The sequence below is a fragment of the Ambystoma mexicanum genome, chromosome 2p (assembly GCF_040938575.1).
Source record: "Ambystoma mexicanum isolate Mex_15411 chromosome 2p, UKY_AmexF1_1, whole genome shotgun sequence".
NCBI lineage: Eukaryota > Metazoa > Chordata > Amphibia > Caudata > Ambystomatidae > Ambystoma > Ambystoma mexicanum.
This window is the reverse complement of record NC_090923.1, coordinates 1209319320-1209347213: the sequence shown is the minus strand read 5'-3', so window position 1 is coordinate 1209347213 and position 27894 is coordinate 1209319320. Positions and strand designations below refer to the sequence as shown.

The window sequence follows — 27894 nt, the reverse complement described above, 5'->3', positions numbered from 1 at the left end:
TAAAGCATGTTTGTGATAAAAAGTTAATTTGAAATTGGTCCGAGCCCGGCAGAGGGAGACTAATTGACAATGTGTTTATATTTGTATTTTGTTTATTTGTAGAGCGCACCAAGCCCTGAGGCATCTGGGCGCTTTGCTTGCATAATAGGTTACATATTAAAATAAATTACATAGGTTATAAATAGCGTTATAGTAGCACATCCATTATGTTACAAAGATAGTACAAGCGTAAGGAAGCAAGAATCGGAATGCAGGTGGTAAGATAAGATGGGTTACAATAATACATAAATTGAGATGCAGAGGTTATATACAGTGTTACAGTAGTACATCCATTAGGTTACAAAGGTAGTACAAGCATAAGGAAGCAGAAATGGTTGCATAGGTGGGTACAGTGAATGGAGCAAATCTATTTCCCTCAGCTCAATCAGCTGACAGCACAGTCATTAGGGTGACAGGTAGCAAGTTCTCTCGTGTGGAGAGACAGATTTTTCAGTTTCTCCTAAGTGTGGAGAAGGATGGTTCGGTTCTAACTGTTAGGGGTAAGGAGTTCCACAACAATACGGGGAAGCGGCAACCTCCTGTCTTCTGATGTTTGAAGCGTGGGATCTTGAGAAAGTGTGACTGAGCAACTCTGGTAGGGCGTTCTGAAGTCTTTCGGGCGATGTTATTGCTAAGGTAGCTGGGTGCTTTATTAGCAAGGCACTTGTGTGTCAAGGATATGGTTTTGAGGGCAATTCTTTGTTTGATCGAGAGCCAGTTCAGGTTCTGTCTAGATGAGGAGATGTGTTCAGATCTGGCAATGTTCAGTGCCGATCTGATGGAGTTGTTTTGTATTACTTGCATCTTGTGCAAGTTTTCTTGATTGGTTCCCAAATAAAGCACATTGCAATAGTCCAACTTGGATACGACTAGTGCTCTGGCTAGTGTTATGCGGTTGGCATTTGTGAGATATGGTGCAAGCTGTGATTAGTTTGCATGTGTAGGCGGTTGAGGATGCAATCACATTGGTTTGCTAGTGAGGTTTAGAGTAGAGTCAATGGGCCTCATTGTAAGGGTGGCGGTAAATACTGCCACGACTGCCCCTGGAGTCCGTTTTTTACCAGCACCCAGCAATAGGGGTGTACCGGGGCATTCTGGCCCTGCCAGACCCAGTAATTCCTCATCGCCGGGTGCTGGTAAAAATGACTCCCCATTCCCATTGAGTCCTCTAGGACTCAATGGGAATGGGGAGGCCGGCGCTACTGTGTAGGTCTGCTCGTGGGTGCCAGCAAGCTTACTGGTACCATTGTTACCGGACCGGCAACCTTTTAATGAGGCCCAATGTAAAAACCTAAGGTTTTTACAGACTTTGAAACCTTGATGTTGTTACCATCAATGTTAAATGAATTAAACTGAGCATCGAGGGTGTTCATTTTGGAGGGAGAGCCTAAGATGAGTAGTTCGGTCTTGTCATCATTTATAAAATGACCATGCTTGGCCATCCTGGCTTGGATGATACTATAAATGTCGTTCAATGCTTTAGAGTCGGTATCATAGTCATCGGTAAGAGGGATGAGTATTTGGGTGTTGTCAGCATAATTTGTGTAAGTGACACCCAAATAATCAAGATCATCAAACAGAGGTTTCATGTTAAAGAGGATCTGAGCCCGTCTCAGAGGTATCCGGGGCGAACCATTAATCACCAGAGAAAGTGGATGCACGAATAATCTACGAACATTGTTTTAAGGGGATCTGAGACCGGCTGAAGGGATCCGAGATGAATAGTGAATCGCCTGAGAAGCTGAGTACTTGTGAAATCTAAAAGAAGAAAATAACGTATTGTTTGTTGCATCAGGTCCTCTGAAAGAAGGGACTTGGGCATGCAAGGCCATAACGCTAATGATTGAACTGTATCCTCGTGCTAGAGAAGCCAGAGACTGTGCTAAACTCAAGTGTATCGGCTTGTCCCGTGCTGAAAACGTGGGGAAGGGAGGCCAACGGCCTGAACATCCTGACATATTGTTTTGTGAACACTTCTTTCTTTTTTCGTGACAATGTTACCCACACTATTTGTATTTAGAGGTAAGGATTGGCAATAGGTTTATTAGCATTCGCCTTTTTATTTTGACTAGGACTGCGTTATTGTAATTTGATGGTCGTAGTTTGCTCCCATCTGTAGATTGTGGATAAGATAGGTGCTTTTCAAACCCTTATTGAAGTTCACTAAACGCTCTTGAACTGTGGTCACTTGTGTATGTCTTACTGTTGATACCATGCCTTCCTTACGGCATGGAGATTTAGGACAGTTTTAATCAACATGCAGCAATATTGGATCAAGGTATCATGCTCTAATTGCAGACCTTGAATGTGGGGAACTGCTGGGGGTACAGTTCCCATTCACATATGTTGACCAGTAAGGATTTCATGGGCAGACACTTTGTGTTTAAACTGGGGGTTATGTCGCATGGCAAGCAGACCCATGGGCAAGGCTTGGGGCCATTTGAACTCTGTTTCTTTACAGACTTTGTACAGGCTCAACCTAAGGTTCCCATTCCAGCATTCTACATGCACAGTAAAGCGCTGGCGACACTGATGAGTTATTCCTAAAGCTTTCCACACTTCTATACTAACCAGCAACTTTTTTAGGCACTTTGACAGTGTCTGCTTTACTGCTAGGATATGCCTCTACCCTCTCAGAAAATACATCAACAAGGAACAAACAGTAAACATAGGTCATGCAGGCGGGGAGCTATATGAGGTCTGTTTGCATGTGCAAAAATTGACCTTCTGGTACAGGACATGCAGACATCCTCATGGCCAACGCTCTCCCAACATTGTATGTTAGACATATGACACAATTTTCACAATAACTCTGAGCCTTGGAGGCCAACCAGGATCCATCCAATCTTGACGCAATAAAGTCCCCACTGCATTTCTACCTGAATATGTTAAGCCATGAGCTTCACGGACGAGGTAGGGGATGAGTACTGTAGATGCCACCAGGTGGCCATCTTGGGAACGCCACGGAGAGTCTACTTCCAACTTAGAGTCTTGGTGAGTCCTGGTCACCTGTTCAGCTTCTGGAGCTTGATCTTGGAGGATTACCAGACTGGAAAAAGAAGACATAAGTGACCGTGGAAGTGCAACACATATAAGAAATTCATTAGGAACCAGGGGCCCATTTAAGGCCGCTGTGCGAGCTGAACCATCTGGGCTGTGAATGACTTTGAGGGATCATATCCCTTGCATTTTATTATAGCTACAGCCACGGGAAGTAACAAGGCATTCAATACATTTGATACATACTTCCCATTTAATCTTGAGGTACCTGTGGATTTTAAATATCCACATTGCTTCCAGAGAGCTCTGAAGACGTGCTCCACCCCATGGACGTACTTGGAGTTGGTTTAGAGCACAGCCGATCTATCTCAGGCCAAAGCACATACACGGGTGAAAGAGACAAGTTTGGCAACCTGTGCTGATTTTGCCAAAGGTATTCGATATGATTCTAAATCAGCATGTAGGGTACATACACAATAACTCAAAACCAATTCCCCAGTTTCTGGGACATGGGTACAAGATCCATAATCAAAAAGAATCAGCTCAGGATTCAACAAAGGTACATCAGACAAATCAACACACGGTGGCAAGAGTGTCTTCACAACAACCTGACAGTCTTATGGCTCCACATCCTCTGGGGTTGGTAGCAAAGGGGCTGGATTCAGAACTGGGCATTGATTCAAAGTTACATTGGTGGCAGAAATAAGCAACTTTTCATATTGGGTGAGACATGAATTTGACACATGCTGTGTCTTCCCTTTAAGCAATAATGACAACACAGCATGGGGAACAATAATCGTGACAGAATGCCCTTGCACTAGGGAGTCAGTTGTTTCTATTAACACAGCAGTAGCGGCAACAGCTCGCAGACAATCTGGGAATCCCACCGCTACTGGATCTAAAGCTACACTGTGGTATGATACTGGCCAGTGCTTATCAGCGTGTAACTGAGTCAGCACACCTCGAGCGAACCGGTTGAGCTCATCTCAGAACAGCAAAAAGGGATTTCTGTAATCAGGCACACCTAAAGCCGGTGCCATTGCTAGTGCTTGCTTAATGATGACAAAGGCATCTTCTGCTTCCAGAGAATATGGCTGGGGATTGGGGGACGAATCATGAGTGAAGTTCTGAAGGGGCTTAACTATGGATAGATATCTCAGGTCCCACACTGCCTACAGAAACTTACCACCCTGAGGATCTCCCTCATTTGCTTCTTGGTCTGGGGCTTAGGGACTTTCTGGATCACTGCAATCTGATCCTGGGACAAATGTCTTTCCCCAGCTGAAATCTCATTGCCCAGGTATTGCACACAGGGCGTACACAACTGTAATTAGTCTTTAGATGCCCTGTAACCCTTTTCAGCAAGCACTTTAAACAGAGTATGTGAATCTGCTTTTTTAGTTTTTTCTATTGTTATGGTTGATATTCAACCTTTCAACAGTGATAACATTAATTCAAAATACAGTAATAACAAAAATGATATACCACATTTACAATCTTACTATTTAAAAACTAGACATTTTACACAATTCTTCAGCACATCAGTTTTAATTTTAGACATATCTGATCCAGAAATCTAACATTGTCCAAAACCAATAAAACATAGTCTCCACTAACAATTAGTGCCCAGACTTTGGGCTCTGAAGTTTCACTAAGATAGTTAAAATGATTTCTTAAAAGCAAATTTCTCAAATCCTTTACTTCTAGGCATGACCTTTTTAAATGTCTAAATGTTTTGGTTTCTTGACCACAGAATCGACAAACTTTAGCAGATTGACCCTGTTTTAATCTTGAGGCCATAATTTCTCGAGTAGTCCAAAGGTGCAGCACAGTTTTAAAAATCCATGTCGTTTAATAGGGCAAGGAAATAAAGATAGCTAGTGCAGGAGACAATTAATGGGTTTCACTCCAACTTCATAGTTTTTAAAAGTCGTATATCTATGACGTTCAGCAATTGTAGAGCACCTATCAAATTTCCACATCCTCCTTTTTGCCTTATCCGGTTTCTGCAGTAATGTTTCAACACTCAAACCTGCCTTTTTTTATCCAGGTCAGACAAGTCCTTCTCCAATCAGTCATGGTGCCAAATCGCACATCTTCTAGTAAAGGGCACAGGACTGGGAGATGGAGTTAGCCTGCCCTAGTATTATTTTTTTGTACAAAGCTTAAAAGTTTCCACCTTACAATTACAGATAATGAAAGAAGGCCCAGTTCTTAGCGTAAAACCTGGAAGGCGTTCCCTTTGATACCCCAAAGACTCTTTTCCAGAATAGCCCTTCCCATTTATTCCAGTTTTTTTAAAAATCTAGAAACAAGATGGGTTCCACTCCATATGATATTGTTGGGACCACCTTTTGTTTATAGATGGTCTTGTGTAAAATAAGCCCCTGAGAGGCTTCTGTTATTTTCTTGGTTTTCAGATCATTATAATGGGTTTCTGCTCTAGATCATTGGCCAAGATCCCCAAATATCTATATTCTGAAACCCGTTGTAGGGGAAGATTATATGCCTGAGCATAAGCACATTTGATTTTTTTGTGTTTATCCTAAAACCATTGTCTAGGCAGAATTCCTCTTACTTGGCCTTTATACACCGACTGGGTTTTGGTCCAAAAGGACCAAATCGTCTGCATATAGGACCCACTGAATCGGTACCAGCCCAAGTCTAGGAGGGAATGCGCATGCTTTTGGCAGTTAAGACCCAATATCAGCTATGTAAAGGTTGAACAGGGCTGGTGCAAAAATACAACCCTGTTTTAAACCCTTAGATGTTGCAATGAGTCTTGACAGTAGGCCCTGATAGTTCAATATGACCTGAGTACAGGTTCCTGTGTGTAGCTCTCTTATGATCTCCACCAGGTATGACGGACATCCCCAAGTCTCTAGTTTTGCATACAGTCTAGCTCGGCCAACCGAGTCAAAGGCATGTTTGAAATCTATAAGTGCCAAAAAGACTGGTTGACCCAAGCTATTGAAAAGTAGCCAAACCCGGAATACATCCTGATTGCTAATGATCCAACACTTTCGCCTCCTTTGTCCAATAAATGTCTTAGTACCAGCTTTGCAAAGATTTTTCCTGAAACATCGAGCAAAGCAATAGGGCAATAATTTCCCGGGTCTGTCCGAATGCCCTTTTTGAAAATAGGAACAGTAATAGATTTTTCCCATGTGGTCTGGACACTGCGTATTGTTAAGATTGACTTAAACATTGTGAAGAGTACATTTGCCCATTCCTTGGGGAGGGCTTTAAAGATGATATTAGAAAGCCTGTCTGTTGCCGGGGCACAAGATCAAATGTCAAGTCCCATGGGTTTTTACCCGGGACAACACCAGGCTGCACGCTGCCTACCCCAGGTGAGAACAATGTCTCAAAGTGCATTACCCATACATCTTCAGATATTACATTTGCCTGCAAGGCAAGCTGATGAGAAAGTGTATTATTCTTTAAAAGGACCCATATACCTGCACTGTTTTTAGTTACAAGTACACACATCTTGGCGTCCGCATCTCTTTGCATCATAATGAATTTGTGGCTTTTCATCCAGTTCTTCAGCTCTTGCTTCAGATGCTTAACTTCTGTATAGCTTTCCTCCCTACAGGACTGCACAGCTTTCAGTATCGCTCCCGAAGTGGCTTTATCTTAGCTTGGACTTCAGGGTCAAAACGGTGCCTGTGCTGCCACACAGCGTGAGACGAGCAAAGACCCTTTCTCACAAACTGATTTAAAATAACTGGATAATCATATCTACAGGGCATTCTCAATTAACATGGAGTTTAGAACAGCCAACGAAGAGGAAGACCACTTAAACCGTTTTCTTCTTGAATCCACGTCTAAACTTTCTTTATATACTTCTGCTCCCCTAGGAGACCACAGTAAAGTCCAACTAGAGGTAACCAAATCATGGTCACTCTTTGTCTGCGTGATAACCAATAAATCCTCAATCCAACCATACAATTCCCTAGAGATGAATACATAGTCCAGCGTGGAGGAAGACAGCCCCTTAGACCAAGAAGGACACTATGGGACATCCCCAGGGAGTGTACCATTGACTATGAGGAAACCTCTAGTCTTCATTAAGTCGAGCCACAGCTTTGTTCTTTTCTGATTATTGCCACTAGACTCTCTGTGAGTCTTCCTTACAAGCTTCCCAGGAGGGGGAGTCTAAGAGCAGATCATCTACATACTGGACCAGCATTGACCCTCGTGGAAACGGAACCAAATCAAGATCTTTCTTTAAAATTTGGTAGAACACGCTAGGACTTTATATGGGTAAATGCAAACAGGTACTGACTTTCAGGATTTATGGGTATGGAGAAAAATGCTGAACACAAATCTACAATAGTGAAGTACTTGGTTGAGTATGGAGTACATGACAAAATGGTAGCCGGACTGCATACAACGGAAAAGCTTGTAACACAGTGGCATTAACTGCATGCAAATCCTGAATGAAATCAGAAACCTCTTTGCCTAGCTTCTTAGTGAGCAAAATAGTAGTATTGCAGGGACTGCAGTTTGGTACAATAACACCTAGTTTGAGAAGGGATTCTATCACAGGGCGAATACCTTGTTCAGCCTGTTGGGAAAAAGAATACTGAGGTACACATGGCAGGGGATTGGCATGATTTAGAGTAGTTTTGACTGGCTCAGCATTAACCATATATCCATTGTCATTTGCATGGGTTGACCATAATTTAGCTGCGATTCAGTCCAACAGTTCCTGCTGTCAACAGTGAGCGTCGGCCTGGTCTCCAGGGTACAAATGGGTAATTTACTGTAATACTTCCAGTACCTCATACTCTCTGTGAGCAGGAATATCGAGGTATTCACCATCAGAAGAAAAATAAATAGAACAACTTATCTTGATTAATAAATCCAATCCAAACAAATATACAGGAGAACAGCGACTCAGCAAAAATGCATGTTGATCAAAAATGGGACCTATCATGACCATAAGCAGAGTAGACACATGATGAGGTATTGGAGTATCCCATTTACCTACAGCATTTACTACACCATCAGAATGCATCTTATGTGGAAACTCAAAGGCTTTTAATGTAGAATGTGTGGAACGTGATGCTCCAATGTCAACCAAACATGAAATATTGTGACCAGCAAAAACACAATCAACATCCAGGGCAGTAAGATCAATTGATATATGTGGTGCAACAAGCTCAGAGACCGCTTGGCAATCCTAACCATTGGTCTGAAGTGGTGGCAGTGGAGGCAGGGATCTTGTAATTCCACTTGGCACGGTTGGCTATCTGCCTCGACCGTCGCGTACTGATGCCGATGTGGACACTCGACTTTCCAGTGTCCAAACTCTTCACAATAGGTGCATTGGTGCTATGCATTCATGTAATACCTCTCAGCAGGTTGCCGTGGTTGAATTGACTCAGATGCTCCTCTCCCTCCTTCCCTGTCCTCGCCCTTGTCCATCTGGCGTGGGTAGAAAAACTCCCCTTACCCGGGAAGGTTGTAAACTCTGATTCTGCAACACCATATGTTCGGCTTCCGTAGTTTCTTTTTGTCTTTCGACTCTTTCATGGAAGTGCTGTGCAGATAACAAAACCTCTACCAAACCCTTTCCTTCCCATCCTATGCTTTAATTCCTTCATATACCTTAGGTTGCAAATCCATAATAAACGGAGCCACCACTGCTTGAGGCATTATGAGGGCTGAATCAACAATCCCAGAATACTGTTCAAAGCATTGTTTCAAACGCCTGAGATATTCTGCAGGATTTTCTCCATTGGCTTGCTTACATACATTGATTTCAGACTAATCGGTCTTTTGAGGACACATTTCAGTTAAAGTTTGCACCAGTCTGTCAGTAAAAAATATTTTTTCAAAGGGGAAATGACAATATAGGCCACTTACTTGCCTAAGTTACGTAATGCTATCCTTGTGGTGAAAAACTGGGATTATCCCAATATATAAAAAGGGATGGGGGGGGACAACCCTCCACATTACCACATGAACTCTCTCCTAGATACAACGGGAAAGATGTTTTGGGAGGTGCTGTTGAACAAACTAGAGATTTTGGTCATTACAAATGGTGTACTTTCTCATTTACAAGATGGCTTCAAAAAGGCGGTGGGGACTGTTGATCAGACATTTAGGTAATACCTGCTAGTTGAGAAATTCGTAATGTGCTAAGGAAACTTTTACATTATCTTAGTTTTATTGACCTCAGGACTGCTTTTGAATCGGTCCCCTGTCAAGCACTATGTTGAACCTTAAGAGAGTAACACTTACCATTAGACCTCCAATTATGGAGCTTTATACCTATAGTGTGGCATGTGTCATGCGTCCGATATGGCCCAGAGGGAGAACACACCTCTTATTTCCCAATCGAAAAAGTCATAAGGCAGGCATGTGCTTTGGCCCTTGTCCAGGATTTTATAATTTGCAGATGAAACAGTCTTAATATTGAAAATCTCTGGGCTTAAAAAAAAGTGGCCTCTTTCGCTTCTATCTGCAATATTAGAGGTCTTGAAATCAACTATTCTAAGATCAAGTCCACAGTTTGCTCTGGGAAGAAGAGGAAATGTAAGAGTCTGAATTTGTACATTAACGGACATTTGATTAAAGAAGTTCCCTTCTATGATTACGTAGGAGTTAGATTTAACAAAGGAGGGAATTGGCAAGAACAATGAACAACAATAAAATATAATACTATCAAAAAAACTCTGGCGCTGTCTTAAGGTTTGCACGAGACAAGGGGGGCAGAAAGGTCAAGACGGCATTCAATGTATTCAAGAGAAAGGCCATACAAGCATGTATCTATGGCGCAGAAATATGGGGAATCCTACGATTGTAAAGCCATAGCATGGTGTGAAAATATGTTCTTAAAAGAACTATTAAGTCTTCCATCGTCTGCACCAACTGTGGTACTTCGTTTGGAATTAGGGTGGACCCAAATTGAAGTACTAATCTCCTTGTATTGGGTAAAATTGCAAATTTCTCTGAATTTGATTGCATATAAAGATGCTATGGTGGACGTGCTTAGACAAAGGGAGGCTTCACAACTCGCCTGGTTTAAGCATGTCAAAACCATGCTGCAAAAATTGGAGAGTATGCTCTTTGGGGGAATCCTAATGTGGTGGATTGCCATCTGGCAAGGATGTGAAAGCCCTGGCATTTTGATTTTTATTAGTTAACAAAATTATGTGGGTAATTCCATCTTTGAATGGATAATCTGCTGATCAGATTCCACTTTTATACACTCCATGCCAAAAGCATAGGGTACAACCGGGTCCTGCTGAATCAGTATCCTGATATGCAGCCCCTGCTCTACCAGTGGGACAGAGCAGGTTCAGAGGTCACGGTTGCCCATTTGACAGCTGCAGTGACAGCTAAGTCTCTGCCATGCAGGGGCTGCATTTAAGATATGCCCCCCTTTGCCAAAACAATGATGATCATAAGTAGCCCATGAGGGTGGCACGTTAAACTCTAAAATAAAGCTATACCTGAGTTAAGGCACAGTGCATGGCACTCATTATAATAATTACTGCCACATTCAATTTGATATCACACGTGTCAGCTTCTGTCAGCCAGCTCAAGCTATGGAAGGTGATGTGTATTCTGGCCAGACTGGCTGAGCCCGCCAAATGAGAGGTAAAGGAACCTGAATGGCCATTCCCCTCCTTTGATCTCTTTGTGATGGTAGGTAAAACCCTCTGCCAGAGCCAGCCAGCTACTAGGCAGCAGCCCTGTGCCCATGCATCAAAGGAGCACACCCATTTAAAGGGAGTAGCCTCACACCAGGGTGCTACATTTATAAAGGCCTTTGATTCTAGTGGTAAGGGAAGGGCATGGGGTTTGAGTAGTCAGGAGGGCTATGCAGCATTTTCTTTCTCTCTACCTCTCTCCTTCATGTCCCCTCACCTTCCGTTAGAGAAAAGCACTTTGTGTGTGATTTGAGGGGGCGAAAGTCCACTTCTTTCAAGACAGGGATTGGACCACTAAGGCGGACTAGATTTAGTCAAATTACCTGTGGACTTAAACCTTTAAAAGAAGGGGTCTCCCACCCTTCTTTGATTAGCTCTAGAACACCTGAGAATGATTCACTGGGCCTCTTTTTGGCAAGAGTTGTACTTTCCAAAGCCCTCAACCACTGAGGTGAAGAAGGAGCAGTTCAAGACTGAGGACAGCTCTACCCCCTTCCAAAACCCGGGGCACATTCGGGGTGACAATTGCTATGGACCAGGACCTGCCATTCCTAATCTCCCATGGCAGGGAGAGCAGACCCTGAAAGGATTTACTGTGTACTTGAACCCCCTAAATTGGTTCTCAGAGCACCCGCAGAACCAGATCTGCTATGTCTCCCCATTCCGCTGCCTCAAAACCGGTCGAATGGCCATCGAAGCAAATTCAAGTCCATCAATGCCAAGGGATCCTGTCGGTGCAATGCACTGTCACTCCTCCAAACCTTCGTACAATTGCTTGCACATAGAGCCCGCTTGATGCTTCATTGTGGCCTCGCTGACCCAGTCACCTGCTAGGCTCAAATCAACTACTTGGTGCCCGGGACCTGACTTAAACCGGTGGAGAGTCACTTGCTGACTCAGACGAGGAGTTACTCCATGACTCAATCCGACTTGTCCCTCACACTGCTGCTGTGCCAAACCACACAGTGGAGCAACAGGATCACTATTTCAACAACCGCTGCCCATTGACTCAAACCGCAACGTTGTGTTGTCAAACATTTGTTGTACCGTTGGTCCCTTAGGGTCCTTGAGACTGGTGAGGTCACCTTGGCAACTTTCTAATCGAAGAAACATATCATTTTTAAGAACATTGTGTTTTACTTGCCTTGCACTCCTAATTCAGTACTCAGAGCGCTGCATTGTGCTATCTTTGCTTATTTTCTGTTCTGTCCTTAAGAGTTTTATATAGTGTTTCTCTATTTAGTTATTTTGCAGATGCTCTATTTCATTAAAGTATGCCTATTTTTATAGAACCTTCATCGGACGTTCCCTTTATTTTGGACTGTTATGCTTTGCCTATTGGGTTGGGGCTGAATGACATTTACACCAGTCTTAATAGCACCCACTTCCCTCGGCTCACGTTACCACAAAAGGAAAAGGAGGTATATCTCTTAACTGTGCCTGTTTTACCTTTATGATTGTGTTGGCTCTTGGTTTGTAGCAGTGTGATGGCTCAGTGGGCGTTTTAGCCTATAGTGATCCTTGTACTTCTGCAGGGCAGAGTCCATTTAGTCACACCTAACAATCTCACTAAAATGTCCATAGCACTAATACAAGAGAAGTACTACATATGGCACCAAGAGAAAACCTTCCATCGTTGTCAAAATAGTTCTCTCTTTTTAGCTATTTATCCATAAAGAACTCTTTTGAGTATGAACATCATATGGACATTGTATCAGATTGTAATGCAAGAATGCTTTTATTTAGATTATTTTTAAGTATCTTGCCGGTTTGAACTCTTAAGTAAAAAATTGAACTGGGAATTGCAGACCTATGTCCTGCATGTAGGACTAGCCCGGAAACACCCCAACACTTTTTGTTTATTTGTCCAGCATTCAATGATACGAGCAAAAAAGATTTAATCTTGTGGCTGAAGAACAAAGGTATTACAAATGTATGCCTCTTCCTACTTTTCCTTTCTGTCAAGCTGTACCCTGGTGGGATGAGGACATCAAAGATGTGGGTAGCGATGAGTAGAGCCAGCTTTAGTTTGTGTGTGCTGATGAGATTGGCTGTGTTGGCAGGGTGGCGGACAGCTAATTGTGTAATAATGAACATTAGGATGCGAGAGAGGTGTGGTGGTGGAGATGGCGTGTACAAATTGGGTCAGCATGAGAGGATTCAGAGCATGTTGGCGTGGTGTGCATTTGTGAGCCTGTGTCGTCATAAGTGTGGGAATGGACTGTAGCTCTAGGAGACACACTGAAACATCTGCCTGATGTTGGAGAAGCACAGGTCCTGGCCGTTGGCCTTCTCGAGGCCCAAACAGGCACCAACAAGCTATGTCCTTGGGTTTGCCCTTAGATGAGGGTGACAAGGCCAGATAGAAGGAGAAACTGGTGGCACCTGATTGGCTGGTGAGATAGAGGAGATGGAGCTGGTCCCATTAATAGGGTTACACCTCTGAGCCTGACGGAAGAGCACTGCTCCCATAAGCATCTCTTGAACACACCTAGGCAGTGTAGGAAGGCCAGAGTGCCTGTGCCTGAGCTGCCAGGCAGCCTCCACTTAAGGGCCTTACAATTGAGAGATGCCCTCTTAGAGTGCTGTCCATAATGTGAATGTCAACGTTGACCTAGCGAAACTGCCATGCACTATTTTATCACCTTACTTTTGATTACATCTTTTCACACTGCATTCCAGTGGCATATTTACCAATTCACTACATATAAGGGCATCTTCACCCAAGGGCAATCTGGTACGGTTCAGGGTAGGGGAGACCCTTGTAAAACTCTCCTTTTGTGTCCCTCAGCACTCATTCTGCACATAGCCAATTCCTGACTGTGACACTTCTGTCAATAGGCTTAGCTTTACCAGAGCCCCCTCTGGGTCTCAGATTAAGGGAATCCAATATGATGTTCTGTTTAGTAGCGCCCACAACTCAACATGCACCCACAAAGTGACTTAAGATAATACCACCACCATAGTAACTGCCCCCGGAAAAGTTCTGGAAAAGGAGGGAAGGTTGCGCACCTTCATTTGATTTGATTGCATTGCCTTCCTCCCAACTATCACTCACCCATATGTATTCCTTACCCTACATGTTGTGACATAGGTTTGTACGCTTTTGTCCCCCTAAACTTTCCCACCCTTCCCTGTTCCCACTCTCCTTGACCCCATTTCCTTTTCACAGTCTGGCTGCACCGCTACACAGATACGCTCCGGACCATTAGGATGGTGCTGTGTGCATTATAAACAATTATTAACGTAACATAAATCTGTTAGAAGTGACACGGCCCCCAAAAAAAACACTGTATAATCATATTACTCTCCTCTCAAGTCCCAACTTTTATTGCTAAACCCATCAAGAGATTCTTGGTTTCCATCTCTTGGCTCTGCGGTAAAACATGCTTATTCTCCCCCACCAAACCTCCAAGTACCTCTTCCACTTCCACTTCTCTGACCTATTGTCCTCTGTATCAAAACTCCTTTTCTGTCAAGTGTTGGCATTATCATAGAATGTCTACTGCTTTTTTAGCTGCAGACAAGGGGTGCAATTGAAACTACAGAAAGAAGGAATCACAGTTTGTGGACTCCTCATTCACAATTTCCCTCTCCCGCCTGACTCCTGGGATAGTTCTCCCTATAATGAGGGGCTGAGTCCATAAACCTCTGATACCTCCTCTCCTGTCATTTCACTACCAGAAACCGGTCCATGACCTCATGCATCTTTTTCAGGTTCATTAGAATGGCACAACTCTGTCTTGTGATTTCAGCCAGTTGCAGGTTTGGGAGCAAGGCAGCAGCAGCTCCTTCTTCTTGCCCTGGGCGGACAACCGGTCTGTTTTAAGTCCCACTCTATGGATGTCTTCTCGACTGCTACATGGCTGTAACTTTGGTGATCTTCCAGGTGATGTGCATCTCCATGCATGACCATTACCACAGCTCGTCGCCTCTGCTAGCAGTACAGCCAGCATCCCCCAGTTCAGCTGTGGCTTTCCATGAGGTTCCCCTCTGCTCCCCCAAACTATTAGTTTACTCAACTCCACCATCTCAGAATGTAGGTGTAGAATGCTGCGGGAGCACAGAGTGGCTTCAAAGCCACTCAGAATGGGTGAGTGCCATCTTGGGTCCTTGCATACTCAAGCGGGGGATGGAGGACCATGCAAACTAATCATTTTGCCTCCTTGAGGTCACCTCATTCTCTCCGGTACAAATACCTATGTTCTCCTCCATTGTCCCCTGGTGTACGTACAAGACTTAAATATGGTGTATCCTCTTGGCGTTGAGGCCCCTTGAGGGAAGCAATGATGCTGCCCTGATCGCTCCACCCAGTCTTCTGACATACTTTCTGTTCCATAGGGTGGGCCCCTGGAGTTGCAAGAAAGTCAGTAGACATTCCATTGCATGCTGGGTAGCGGCTTGCATTTGGGAATGCTATGGCAAGGTGGGGTGCTTTCACTCTCAGTATGTCCACAGGTTGCAGGTGCATTCAGCAGCTATCCAGCACCACATTGCTCAGGATGTAAATTCTAGAGCAGCAAGGAGGGCTCCTCCTCATGTATTTTTGCAAACAATACTGCAAACAATTAGGTGGGGATCAGAAGATCATCTTGTCCAAACCCCATAAAGAATAGTTTTGGTTACAATTGGTATACAAATGGGCTTCTTCTCCCCTTGGTAGATAATTATTTTACTATGAGTCTGGAGGAACAGGATTGAATTGATTTGCCATTTTAGCTCTGTCCAGTTTTTGTCAATGATTGTTGGTACTGATGGAATAAAAAGGACTAAGGTTCAGTAAACTAGTGGGAGTGGGCAGTGGTCATGGTGCCACACGAGCACCTGAATCTCCTTTCTATTTCAGCTGTGCAAAATGTCCTGATCTGGGCTCCAGAGGAAGGGGGCGGGCAGCTGATGCACTACAGGTAAAAAGGTATTACAATGAGTAACTCATACTTTTATATTTGCAGGCTTTGGAAGTCAGTGACCACTTCCCTGTAGAAGTGAACCTCAGACCTGATCGCAGAGCAGATCGTGAGCTTTGACCATCATAGTGGCAGTCAGCACAGCATCAGATCATCTGCAGAAAAATCCATTCACCCAATCTTGGATGCTAACTAGATCAGTCTGCCACAAAAGGCACTTTATCTGCCCTCGTCTCTGTCAACAAGATACACAACCAACAATTTCCAACCACAAAAAGACACATCTCCAGACTGTAAAACTAAGCTACATGTCAAGGTAGCAGGTGAGCATGAAAAATAGCAAAGTTACTCGCTATAGTAACTCTGTAATCCCCAGTCGCCCGGCCCATTGAAATCCTTCTCACAGGACATAGTCTCACCTCACTGCCAGCATCAGATGATGTTTACCACAGAGAAGAGAAAAAAAGGGTCTCAGGTACACGTTCCACCACAACTACGCTGGAAGCTGGACCTCTCAGCCTCACTGCATCAACATGACTACTCTGCTCCAGCTCAATGCTGGAGAAGCAAAGATGGAAGTGGTGTACTACTGAAGGACCTAGACTACGAGCAATCATGCATGAATATGATTTTGAACCCTAGATTTCATCATTCATTCCCATGGAACACTTCCAAATGATACAGCCCCCCAGGAAGGAGATTATTTTGTATCCGCTCTGACTCATAATGTTTAAGGAAAGCGTGGGCTGCAGCCCAGGCGGCCGATGTATGGATAAGATTGATTGCAATCTCTCTAGTCTAGGACACCAAAACTCTAATGCGTCTGGTGATATGATTTGATATGGCATTTATAACGCGCGTATATACACAGGGGTTTCAAAGCCCAATGAGGCAAGGGAGGGGGAACAGAGGGAAAACAGAGACAACGATCTCACTAGACCAGATGACATTGAGATCGACAAATGCAGGGGAGGGGGAAAGGGAAAGTGCGGGGGAGGGGAAGGGGCAGTGCAATGCATAGGAGCAACCGTAAAAAAATAATAAAGTAAACAAAAACAGTAGGTAAAAGTGCGGCCAACATGTGGCAAGTGCAGGGGTGAATGCAGACATCAAGTGTCAAGAGCTGGTGGGGATTGTAGGGATCCAGAAAAACAGCTCCCAAGTGCAGGGGTTGCCGGGAGGCAGTGCAGGTGTGCAGCTGGCAGGGGAGAGGACCTGGGCCCGAGATCACAGAGTAGGCAGGTGGTGGATGAACACCCTAAATCGAATAATAGAATTATTGTCTGTTTGAGGCAGACAGTCTAAATTTAGATCGAGATGAAACTCTCAATCCCATTTGCATCTAAACAATAACACATAAAATGAATTGGAACAAAATAGGAAGACAACTGTCCTGGTTTAAATTAAAATCCGACAGGCTATTTGGTTTTTTTAAAAAGAGGGTGTTTTGTACTACCACCATATCTTTTGGGTAAACTGTATACGGTTTCACAACGGACAAGGTTTACAACGAATCTGTAGATCAACCTAACTGCTACCAAGAAGGCAGCCTTTCATCTCACCATGCAGCTTCAACCGGCCAGCAAGTGAAAGAATTGAAGACACCATTAAAGCTCCAGATTGGATTTGACTTCCAGATTGGCCAAACTATAGTTGAGACCCTAGTGTTTGGGATGGCATAGCCCTCTACAGTATTTCTATGGCCCTCAAAAGGTGTGCTTTTACATGAACTCATTTGAAGGCCTGAATTGGCCGCTAAGCAAAGCATCCGAGGACACTGAGGTTGGGTGTATTTTCTAATGCCCAATGAAATAAACCATGCTCTTTGTTGCTATACTGTTTCTGAATGCATCCTCTCCTGACCATGTTTGATTCGTCTGTATAACTGCATGTCACACAGCATCAATTTGTCACCGTACAACTGCTTTTTTGAAAGTCTTTGACTCATAAAGGGTATACTGCAACATAATAGTGGCTACAGAATCCACAAAATAGAAACAATCACAACAAAAAAGTGTTCCCCGTGAAATGGGGCAATAGCACAGCCGAGGGCTTGCATCCCAAAGTGTAGTCATGATTGACCTAGCTTCACGGCATGTAAGAGAGTCTATGCCAGGGGAAACAGGAGGTTCTCCATGCTGAGGCCCAGATATTGCAATGCCTTATCCGAAACCTTGGCATTCCTAATATATCATTCAATTTCTGAAAGACCTCAAGAGATTCCCTTTGCTTCTCTACTGTTCACATTCTTCTACCAGCACTCGGATGACAAGACCGGGCACTGCTGTTTCCTGGTCCGACACCTTCCCATCTCATCACACCAGCCACAACACACACGCCCTCCTCCCTCCTTGCTGGCATTCTGGTACATTGGAATAATAAAGAGCAGCTTTAGCGCTAGTTCACAGGGCCCGGCTAAACATTTATCAGGGCTCGTGGGGGCCCATTTCAATACGATTGCCCCTCCCCCCTTACCTACAGTTAGGAGGGGTGGACACAGTCTGTGACACCCTTGGGTTGCTCAAATAAGAATGGATACAAAGGAATGGCCTTTAATCTCCCAGGGCAGGCAGCCAGAGGGGAGATGAAAGACTTTAAACTGCACTGAAACGTTAGTAATTGCTCTGCCAGCAAGGTGCTAATGCAGATGAAATCAGAGTAAAAGGCAAAGAGGTGTAAATACTTCTGGATGCTATTAAAGGAAATCCGTAACCTCCTGCCAAGCATACATTTAAAGTCTTCAATTAAGGCAGTTATCTTCAAATTAGGGGGCCTGAACGGTATCCAGGCGTTGTTTCGAAAACATAGTTTCGAATGCCAAAGTTTTGGAAAAAATGCATCGAAAAAATGCTTTTTTTTGTAGGGAAAGGTTTTTTTTTACTAAAATGGGTGTTAAGGGTTAAAAAAACAGGGATTGGGGGGCCCCATAAAACATTTGTTTCAAAAAATTAATTTTTTCGATGAATTTTGTTTCAAAACTTTGCCATTCGAAACTATCATTAGGAACCGCCTGAATGATGTCCATAGGGGCAGACTCTTTAAAATAAGATTAATATGAATATTTTTGATATAAAATAGGATTAAGGTGACTGCTTTGAATAGAAAATTTAAAATTTAAGCAGTAGAACATCTGCTTATATTTTAAAGAGCCTGGTCCCCCTTGGTAATCCTTTGGGCCCCTTTGGGGGGCGGGGGGTGGGTAATGCCTAGGTATGGGTGCTCAGAAGCTTTTTTTTATTAGGGCGGGGGGAGGCTTGGTATGAATACGTTTGAATACCACTGAGTTAAGGTGACAGCAGCAAGAAAAGGGCAGCCTGTAACATGCACACAAGACAAAGTGCACATGTAATGGCATGAAATAAATATGTTGCTGTGTAGTAAGACAGCCAAAATAGGGGCAGCTGTGTTGGCCCACACATGCAGAGCACAACTAATTCACAACACTGGCACTGATACGTTCTAATTTGTCTTCCGGACCTCTCCAGCAAACGATATGCAGAACCCCAATTTGCAGAATATGGATTGACATGATCAGTAGCGACACAGTAAATAACATTGCAAGCAGTGGCATCAGTCTGCAATACTCCAAGATGCCTTTGGTAAAGCCATTAAAAGACGTTTCTCACGTGTAAGCCAAGAGAATAATATGCTGTGCAATACATAAATATTCACTATTATAAGTATACAACAGCTCAATAGTTTAGTAAATCATGAGGGTTTTTCATTATAGCAAAAATTGCAAACTAAATCACTTCTAGCGACACCCAATGTCAGCAGATCAAGCACAGGGAGATTAAATGATTTGCCCAGTTTCACACATTTCGTTAAAGGGATGAAATAAGTATTTGGACCGAGGCTCTGATTTAAGCAGTGATAGGCCACATGTTTATGTTTAGTTGTTTATATTGCGCCGGAGCCCGTAGGCATCAGGGCGCAGACACAAACAGGAAATCAGACAGAAAAACATATAACAATCTAAACAAACAGCAACGTCTTGAGGCTTTTCCTAAAGGCCCCATTGTTCTCTTCCCTGCGCACCTCCACAGGGAGTTTATTCCACATTGCCCCTGTCTGTGAGGTGAAGGCACATTCATTACCACAAACTCTTTTGCATCTCGGCTATGACAGACACATCGAGTCCTTTGACCGAGTAACTCTATCAATGTTTTCCAGAACCAACCTTTCCTTTAATTATTGCGGTGCTTTTCACAATGGTTTTAAGCACTTATGTACAATGGTATTTGCTTTGAAGAAAATCCTAGCCTCTACTGGAAGCCAGTGTAACTCTTCTGTGTATAGAGACTGGGTCTTGTCTCCTGGTACCCTTCATGATCCGCACTGCATCATTCTGGAGTATCTGGAGCCTCTTTACACATCCCTTATTAGCTACCGCAAGGAGAGCAATACAATAGTCCAACCTTGGCATAATAACAGCTCTCACCAGCATTATACAGTTAGCTGTTGATACGTAGGGCTTCACTAAACAAAGCAGCCTAAGATGGTATTGGGCTTTCTGGACTACACTACTAACATGGGCCTCAGAACCCAAGGAGGACTCAAAAACCATTCCCAGGGTATTTACTTTAGAGACCACTTTAATATAGTGGCCTTCTATGGTAAAGCCCTTGCATTTAGACAGAGACCATTTGTTAGCATCCAGTCTTGAATTACCTCATACAATTTTTTTATATTCTCCACATCTTTTTCATAGACACCGCTCAATTCAATGATGAGATGGATGTCATCGGCATAGTGAGGAAAAACGCACACCTACTGCATCTAAGACATCACATAGGGTGTGACAGAATATGTTGAATAGAATAGGGGAGAGACACGCTCCCTACGGAACACCGCACCTAATAAGCTCTGACTGAGAGTATGCCTTGGCCCACAATATCCTTGACTTCCTATCAGAAAGAAAAGGCCTAATCCAGTCAATGTCTCCACTAGAGCACCCTCCATAGTCCGCCATTTTGGCTAATAGTTTTTCCTGATCTACAAGGTCGAAGGCTGCTGATAAATCTAACAACATCAGCAGTCCCGCCTTGCTCCTATCGATAATATCAAGCATGTTTGACTGTAGATCCAGGAGGGTGATCTCTGCACAGTGGAATGATCTGAAGCCCAATTGTTTGAGGTGGAGAATTTCCTGACTTTCTACATGTTCTTGGAGCTGAGTTGTTGCTAGTTTAGCTACCATTTTCAATAAAGAAAAGGTGCATTAGTTATGGGTCTTAAGATATTGCAGTTTTTATAATCCTGCCCAAGCTTCTTTAGCAGGGTGGGTAACAGTCACCTTCTTTACCAGGGTTGGCACATAATTGTTAACAAATGTGGCGTTAGCAAAATGCAATATAAAAGGGGTGAAGATATCTAGATGTTCTAGGACAATTCTTGCGGGGATAATATACTCCAAGCAAGTGGTGGGATGCATTGTTCTAAGAACCATCTCTAACTCATTTCACGTAATGGTTTTAAAAGAAAAAGTAGCGGGGTTCATCTGCCTTAGTATTTCTCCAACTACGGGCCCTGTTTTCGATGAAGATATAGCTTGATTTTGTAGAATACGAGCTTCGGCTGTCCTAACTTTCTCGGGGAAAGCTCTTTGAACTTTCTCACAGTCCTCTTGTTTAGGATCCATTTTCTTTATTAGAGCCTGTGGTTTTTCTAGATTATTCATGACTTCAAACAATTTCTTAGTCTCATTCTTTGCATTATCTATTTGAGTATTAACATATTCCCGTTTAGCTTTAAAAACTTCAAACATACATATTTCTTAAGGTTTCGGTTTCCACGAACGAAATAATATGTTTTTTTTATAAATGCCTTGAAAAGTACACACATCACACAAGAAACCAACCTGACATTACATACATTGGGCCTCATTCCGAGTCCGGCGCTAACCAATGGCGGTAGTAGCGCCTTGGTCGGCACCGGACCCGTACCGGCACCGCCCTGGTGGAATGTGAAATTACCGCCCTATTCCGAGTTGACCAGGGCGGTAATTTCCCATTCCCCAGGGCTCTTCCCCATTCCCAAATGAGCCCCCATAGGACTCAATGGGAATGGGGAAATTGCAAATAACGGTGACCGTACTTTACGGTCACCGTTATTGGCTAAAAAGCCCCTTTGCGCTCTCGTCCTTAACGCCTGCTAAAAGCAGCAGCTAAAAGCAGGCGTTAAGGACGAGGGCGCAAAGGGAACTCGGAATGTGGCGGTAAGGGATTACCGGCACCGGTCTCGTTAACGGTGACCGGTATCCCTTACCGCCATACTCGGAATGAGGCCCATTGTTATATAAATAGGTCAAGCAAACATATATGTATAGCTTTATTTTCACCATCTTGAATGCACAATTGCAGTAGTGCCCTGCATAGGAATGTGGACCTAAAAACAATATCATTTGGTTTTAAAAAAGGTATTCACAGTGAAGAAGAATTCAATATAAAGTAATCTGCTTGAGCCATTATTTCACACAGCATGCAGCATTGTACTCCCCTCCCATTTATTATCACCCACCCATCACACCTTTTAAGGGACAACAGTCCTCATCCAGTCGTCCCTGTGTCTGGATCATCAACCTCCAATCGATTTATTGAAATGAGTTCGACACAAAGCTGAAACTGGGGGTGCTGGTGAAGCACCTGCCCACCTTGCATCACAAATATGCTCCCATTTTACTCCTTTCTCTCTTGCTTCCATTTTCTCCCATACAGCAGTCTGTTTGCCCTCCTTTTATCCTTACAAGCAATTTCCTCTCTACTATCCTACTCTTTCCTGCTCTTTTTTAACACTATATCATCCTCTGTTCTTGCCTCGTTCCCTTAATCCTCCTCCAGGGTTTTCTTTCTCAATTTCTGCCAACGTTTCTTTGTTATAAAGATACTGCTCTCTTCCTCATTTTGCAGCTATTCGCATACTCACCTGCCCTCCTTCACTCAATTTTTCCCTCCCTCATTTAACCATGTCAAACCAGTTGCTTTTACATGGCTGCCCCTCCACTGCCCATTCATCTCACTTGCCTCCTTTCTCTTCCTTTCTCCTGTCCTCCCAAACTCTTCATTTGTCCCTGACTCTTTAGTCCTCCATTTTTCCCCATTCTCATTACATCCCTGAACCCCTGACTCTATTTCCCCATCCTTTAATCCTCTTCACCCTGCAATTCCCCACACTCTTGTGCCTTATTAAATATTGTCCCATTCTCCTGCCCTCCTTCATTCTCTGTACCGATTCACTCTTTTACCATTACCTGGATCCGTTCAAACACTTTATCTCCTGCCTTCCCTCACTATCAACTCTCAATCGCAATCACTCCCTCATGCTTCTGCCGTCCTTTATTCTCCACTCCCCTGTCCCATCAGTGTTAAATGTTACCTTCCCCTTCCATGCTTTTCTCCCTCACTTTCCTGCCCTTATTTTCTCTCCATTTCCATTCACTGCCCTGCAACAGGGCCCTGTTGATCGGGAGGGGATATGGAAGTGGTGGGTTGGGGTCAAGCAGCACCCAAAACAAAGGTAATCCCTGGTATGTTGTGAGATTAAAAGGTGAATCCTTTAAATTTAGTATGTTCAATGACATTTCAAGTGTGTGGGGTAAGAACACTGGGACATGCACACAATGGTTCTGCATGCTGTAGGAATTATCCTGTGATATTACCTCACAAAATATCCCCCCTCCTTGTCCATTGCCTTGAACCCTATCATTTCCAACATTAGCTTCAGGCTTGATCTTTCAATATTACCATCATTGACAGCAAAACCTGGTGAGGCGCCCCATCTGTGTCTAGCTTTCTATTGGCTTACTGAATGCCCGATCCATTTGCAACAAATCACACATTATTTTCAATCATTTTTTTCATATCAAGTTATCATTTCTTGGTTTCCCTGAAACCCGGCTTCAAACCTATAACTCAACTACTCAGGCCACGCCCACTTCATCTAGTACTAGCTATACGCATAGTCCCTGCACCACTTTTGTTGGTGGCAGTATGGGTCTCCTCTTCCATTCATCTTTCTCTCTGCTCTCACCCACCCCTCCTCTCCTTTGTTTCCATCTTTCAAGTACCACCGATTTGCTTTCTCCAGGCCATGTCCATTGTCTTTCCTGATTGTCTATCATCCACCTGGTGCTCTCCCTTCCTTCTGTGGTGACCGAGACTCTTTGCTATCCTCAATTCTCGATCACCCTCTTTCCCTATTTGGTTACTTCAATCTCCACCTCTCCACTACTCATATGTGTACTTCTTTCCTCCCGCTAATTAAATCAGACCATCTTCTTCAATACTCTGCTCCCCCTTCTCATGCCTCTGGCTCATTTCTTGAACTAATCTTTTCCTCTCTCCCTCTGAACTCAGCCATCTCTGCCACTCTTTTTTTCTCCTCTGGCCACTCTCTCCTTACCTTTTGCTTTCTTCCCCCGTCCCTCGTTTGTTTTTCATCCTTTTCCTCCCTCACCTTTTTCTGTCGTTATCTTCGCTATCTGAATACTGATACTTTCCTCAATGCAGCTTCTGATACACTTCTATCCCTCTCTGACTTTTCCCGCCTTTCCCTGGATCTAGCACTGCGATCCCTTAACTCTTGACTCACACTATCCTGCATACCCTTTTTGCCCATCCCGCTAACCTCCCCAACCTTGGCTGTCTCCCTACCTCGTCACCCTTTGCTCCTCCCTGTGGCATGCAGAGAGGTGTTAGAAAAAATGTAATCTCCGTATTGATCTTCATTCTTTACCTATGCTTCGCTCCACTTATGACACTTCCCTGGTTACTGCCAAAAAACAATACTATTTGGACCTCATTCTTTCTTACTATCCTCACTCTTGTCGTTTATTCCAACTGAACCGCATTCTATCCCCTGGTCCAACTGACCCTCCCTTTCCTCCGCTTTTGCTCCTGCTGACTTTGCCCAATTTTGTTTTAACAAAATCTTGTTTTTGGGCACATCCATCCAAGTTGCACCCACCGCTATATGCAATCTCCTGGCATTCCTCACCAGATTTGACTCTTTCTTGAATCTCTCCACTCACAGACAGGCACGTGCCATTACATTGCTCGGGCCCACCCTACTGCTTCTCCTCTCAATCCCATTCCCTCCCTACTCATTCCTAAAGTGTTTCCCTCTCTCGTCTCTTTTATTACTGCATTCTTTAATATCTTCATCTCGTCTGCCTGCTTTCCTTCCTCCTTCAAACACGCTGAGATCATACCCATTCTTAAAACAACAAATCTTAATCCATCTAATTCTGCTAATTTCTGTCCTGTTTCTCCTCTTCCAAATCTTTCCAAAATCCTTGAATGCATTGTCTGTGCCAAAGTCTCCACTTTTCCTGGATCAACACTCTTGACTTTCTTCCCTTCAATCTGGTTTTCGCCCTTCCCACTCCAACGAAACTGCACTGCTGTGTCACTAACACTCTACTCTCTGCTCATCACGCTAGGCACTCTTCTTTCTTGATTCCAATTGATCTCTCTGCAGCTTTTGACATGTTGGATCACCAACTCCTCCTTTTCTCCCTTGCTTCTTTGGGCTTTGCTGATTCTGTACTGTCTTGGTTTCAGTCCTGTCTCTCTAATCGCTCCTTCTCAGTCTCTTGGGCAGGGGAGCTCTCTGATACTCTCCCCCTCTAGCACAGTGTACCCCAGGGTTCTGTATTTGGCCCTCTTTTGATCCCCCTCTACGTTACTTTTCTTTCTGACGTCATCACCTCTTTTGGCCTTCAGTACCACCTCTATGCTGATGACGTGCACATTTTCTTATCTCTTTCTTCATTCTCTGACAACATTAATTCTACTATCACTACCCGTCTCTTTTCTGTACAGTCCTAAATGCATTCCTGCTTCCTCCATCTCATCCCCTGCAAACATTGAAATTCTCTTATTCCCTTCTATCATCCCCTCTATTGTTCCTCCCTCTTCTGCCATCTCATTTTACCCCTGTCTCATCCCTCTCTCCTCTCTGAGCCGCAATCTCGGTGTCTCCTTTGACCCTGCTCTATCCTTTGCAACTCATATTTCAAACACTGCCATTCCCGTCATCTTCAAAATTTCAACATCAGTAAAGCGCTGGCTTTTCTCACCTTTCCACAACTGAGCTTCTCACTTCGTCTTTTGTTCTAACGCGCCTCGACTATTGCTCTGTTATGTTATGTTGTTATGTTATGTTATCTGCATTTATTTAGCGCTTCCTTCGCCAGCTAGGGCATCATGGCGACGAGAGGTAAATTGAGCAGATGCCAAGAAGAAAGTAACAGAGAAACTGTGGCTGAAAACAGAAGGGTTTTCAGGGTTCGTCGAAACGACAGGTGGTCATCAATCGCCCATAGAGACAGCTGGAGGAGTTCCATAATAGGGCAGCTGTCACAGAGAAAGAGTGACCTCCCACCAAGAAAGTTGGAATCGGGTAACAAGAGTCTGTAAAGCGGTAGAAGAGCGTAAGGAATGGGAGGGGACATAGTGAATATATTTTGCCTGCAGATATTCAGGCTGGGTTTTTATAGAAGGCCTGTGAACCAGGCAGAGGGCCTTAAACTTCACCCGTTTGGCCATGGGTAGCCAGTGCAAGGCATGCAGAATGGGAGATGCAGAGGCAAAGCGGGCAGCACCAGTTGCAGACTTGTAAGCGCTGGAGTAAAAAAACAGCTGCCCAAGAAAAAGAGAATTACAATAATCTGCCCTCCTTATTGGACTCCCTGCCTGTCAGCTTTCACCCCTACGCTCAATAATTCCTCTATCCATATTCTTTTGCCCCCCCCCTCCTCTTTCCTCTATCTCCTCTTCCGTTCATTCCATCTTGTGGCTCTCCTTCTAATCCGGCTCCTTTTTCATTTCTTGTGCATTGTATTTAAATCCCTCCATGGCATGGCTCCTCCTTGCCTGGCTTCCTTGGTCTCTTTCTACGTTCCCCCTCGATCCTTATACTCACAATCTCCCTTCTGTCAATTTCCTAGCCTGCTTATGCTCAATCTCGTTTCCGCTCTTTTGCATTACCTGCCTCTAAATTCCAGAACTCCCTCTACCTCTCACTATACGCTCGTCCTCCACACCTTCTGCTTTCGGTTCTCTCTTAAAAGCCCACCTTCTCTCCTCCTAAATTCTTTTTGATGGTTTTTTGTCATTTGTTGTTTCGAATTTGTGTACACTTTTTTCTTATGTACAGTGCTTTGGCGAAAGTGCTTTATACATCTAATAAATACAAGTACAAATGTATAGGATTGAAAAAATCAACAGCTGCTAAAAACAGACGTTTTAGTTGCCAACCATATATTAACTAGTGTTATGCCATAAGGGCAGTCCTGATATTCCAGGAGTGCAGCCAACATAACTATCCCAGAGCAGAAACACTGAGGTTACATACCAGTTCAGCCTAATATGACCAGTTACTGCCATATAATGCTAGTTTAATTGTTTTTTTATGACGCGCCTAATACCATACCCGAGTTCAGTTACTAGGCGCGGATCTGGGATTCGAACCTGCATTGTCCCTGTGCTATCATCCGTTCAGCCTCAAAGACAGGTACAGTCATCAAATAATAATTACAGTCTCATACGCCCAGGTTCTACCATCAAAGCAAAGTGCAGCCTTGAATACCCCAAAACTGCTGTCCTATGCCAATTATAGCCTCATACACAGGGAACAATCAAGGAAAAAAGGCTCACGTGCCACCGTACTGCCAACATATGCAAAGTGCAGCCTCAAAGGAAAGGTATGCGGTCACGAGATCAGGTTTTCCATGCCAAGTGCAACCTCAAATACCCAAGTGCTACCACATGGGGACAAGTAAACCCTTATATGACCGGTAGAGGTGCAGCCTGACAGGTCTAAGTGCTGACATCATATGCCAAGTACATCTTCAAATGGCCAGGTTCTTGCATTGTATGCCTGATAAAGCCTTCTTATTCCAGATAGGGCAGGCAGATTTAAGGTACAGCTTAATATGTTCAAGTGCTGCTATCATGTTCCCTCAATAGCTATAACCTTAAGAAGCCTGCTGAGCCTGAGCATGGCAGACGTGGTGTCTGGTATTATTACACACCAGCTCCCTTAGTTGCAAAGAGAGCTCCTCCCCCCGGAACTGCAACCTCTTAATGGGAGGTATGCACAGCCGCACCTGGGCTCTTGTGACCTGAGGCCAGGGCACTGGTTCTAGCTTTCCTAATGCTCTCTCACCCTGCTGAAGCAACATCATCAGCTTCCTGGTGAAGCCGTGAGGATGGGAATAGGAGCTTCCACTGTTGGTCCCTCCACTGGCCCCTCTGCAATACCACAATGCTGACTGC

General features: G+C 44.0%; 1 protein-coding gene across 1 annotated transcript in view; it reads left to right on the top strand.

Moving 5' to 3' along the window:
* LOC138567346 (deoxyribonuclease gamma-like) overlaps positions 1 to 16571 on the top strand; it is a 174196-nt gene extending 157625 nt beyond the window's left edge. Inside the window, exon 8 of the mRNA XM_069645460.1 lies at positions 15662 to 16571. Coding sequence (XP_069501561.1) covers positions 15662 to 15736 — 75 coding nt within the window. The 3' untranslated portion in view covers positions 15737 to 16571. The remainder of the gene's footprint in view (positions 1 to 15661) is intronic.
* Positions 16572 to 27894: the final 11323 nt, after the last annotated feature.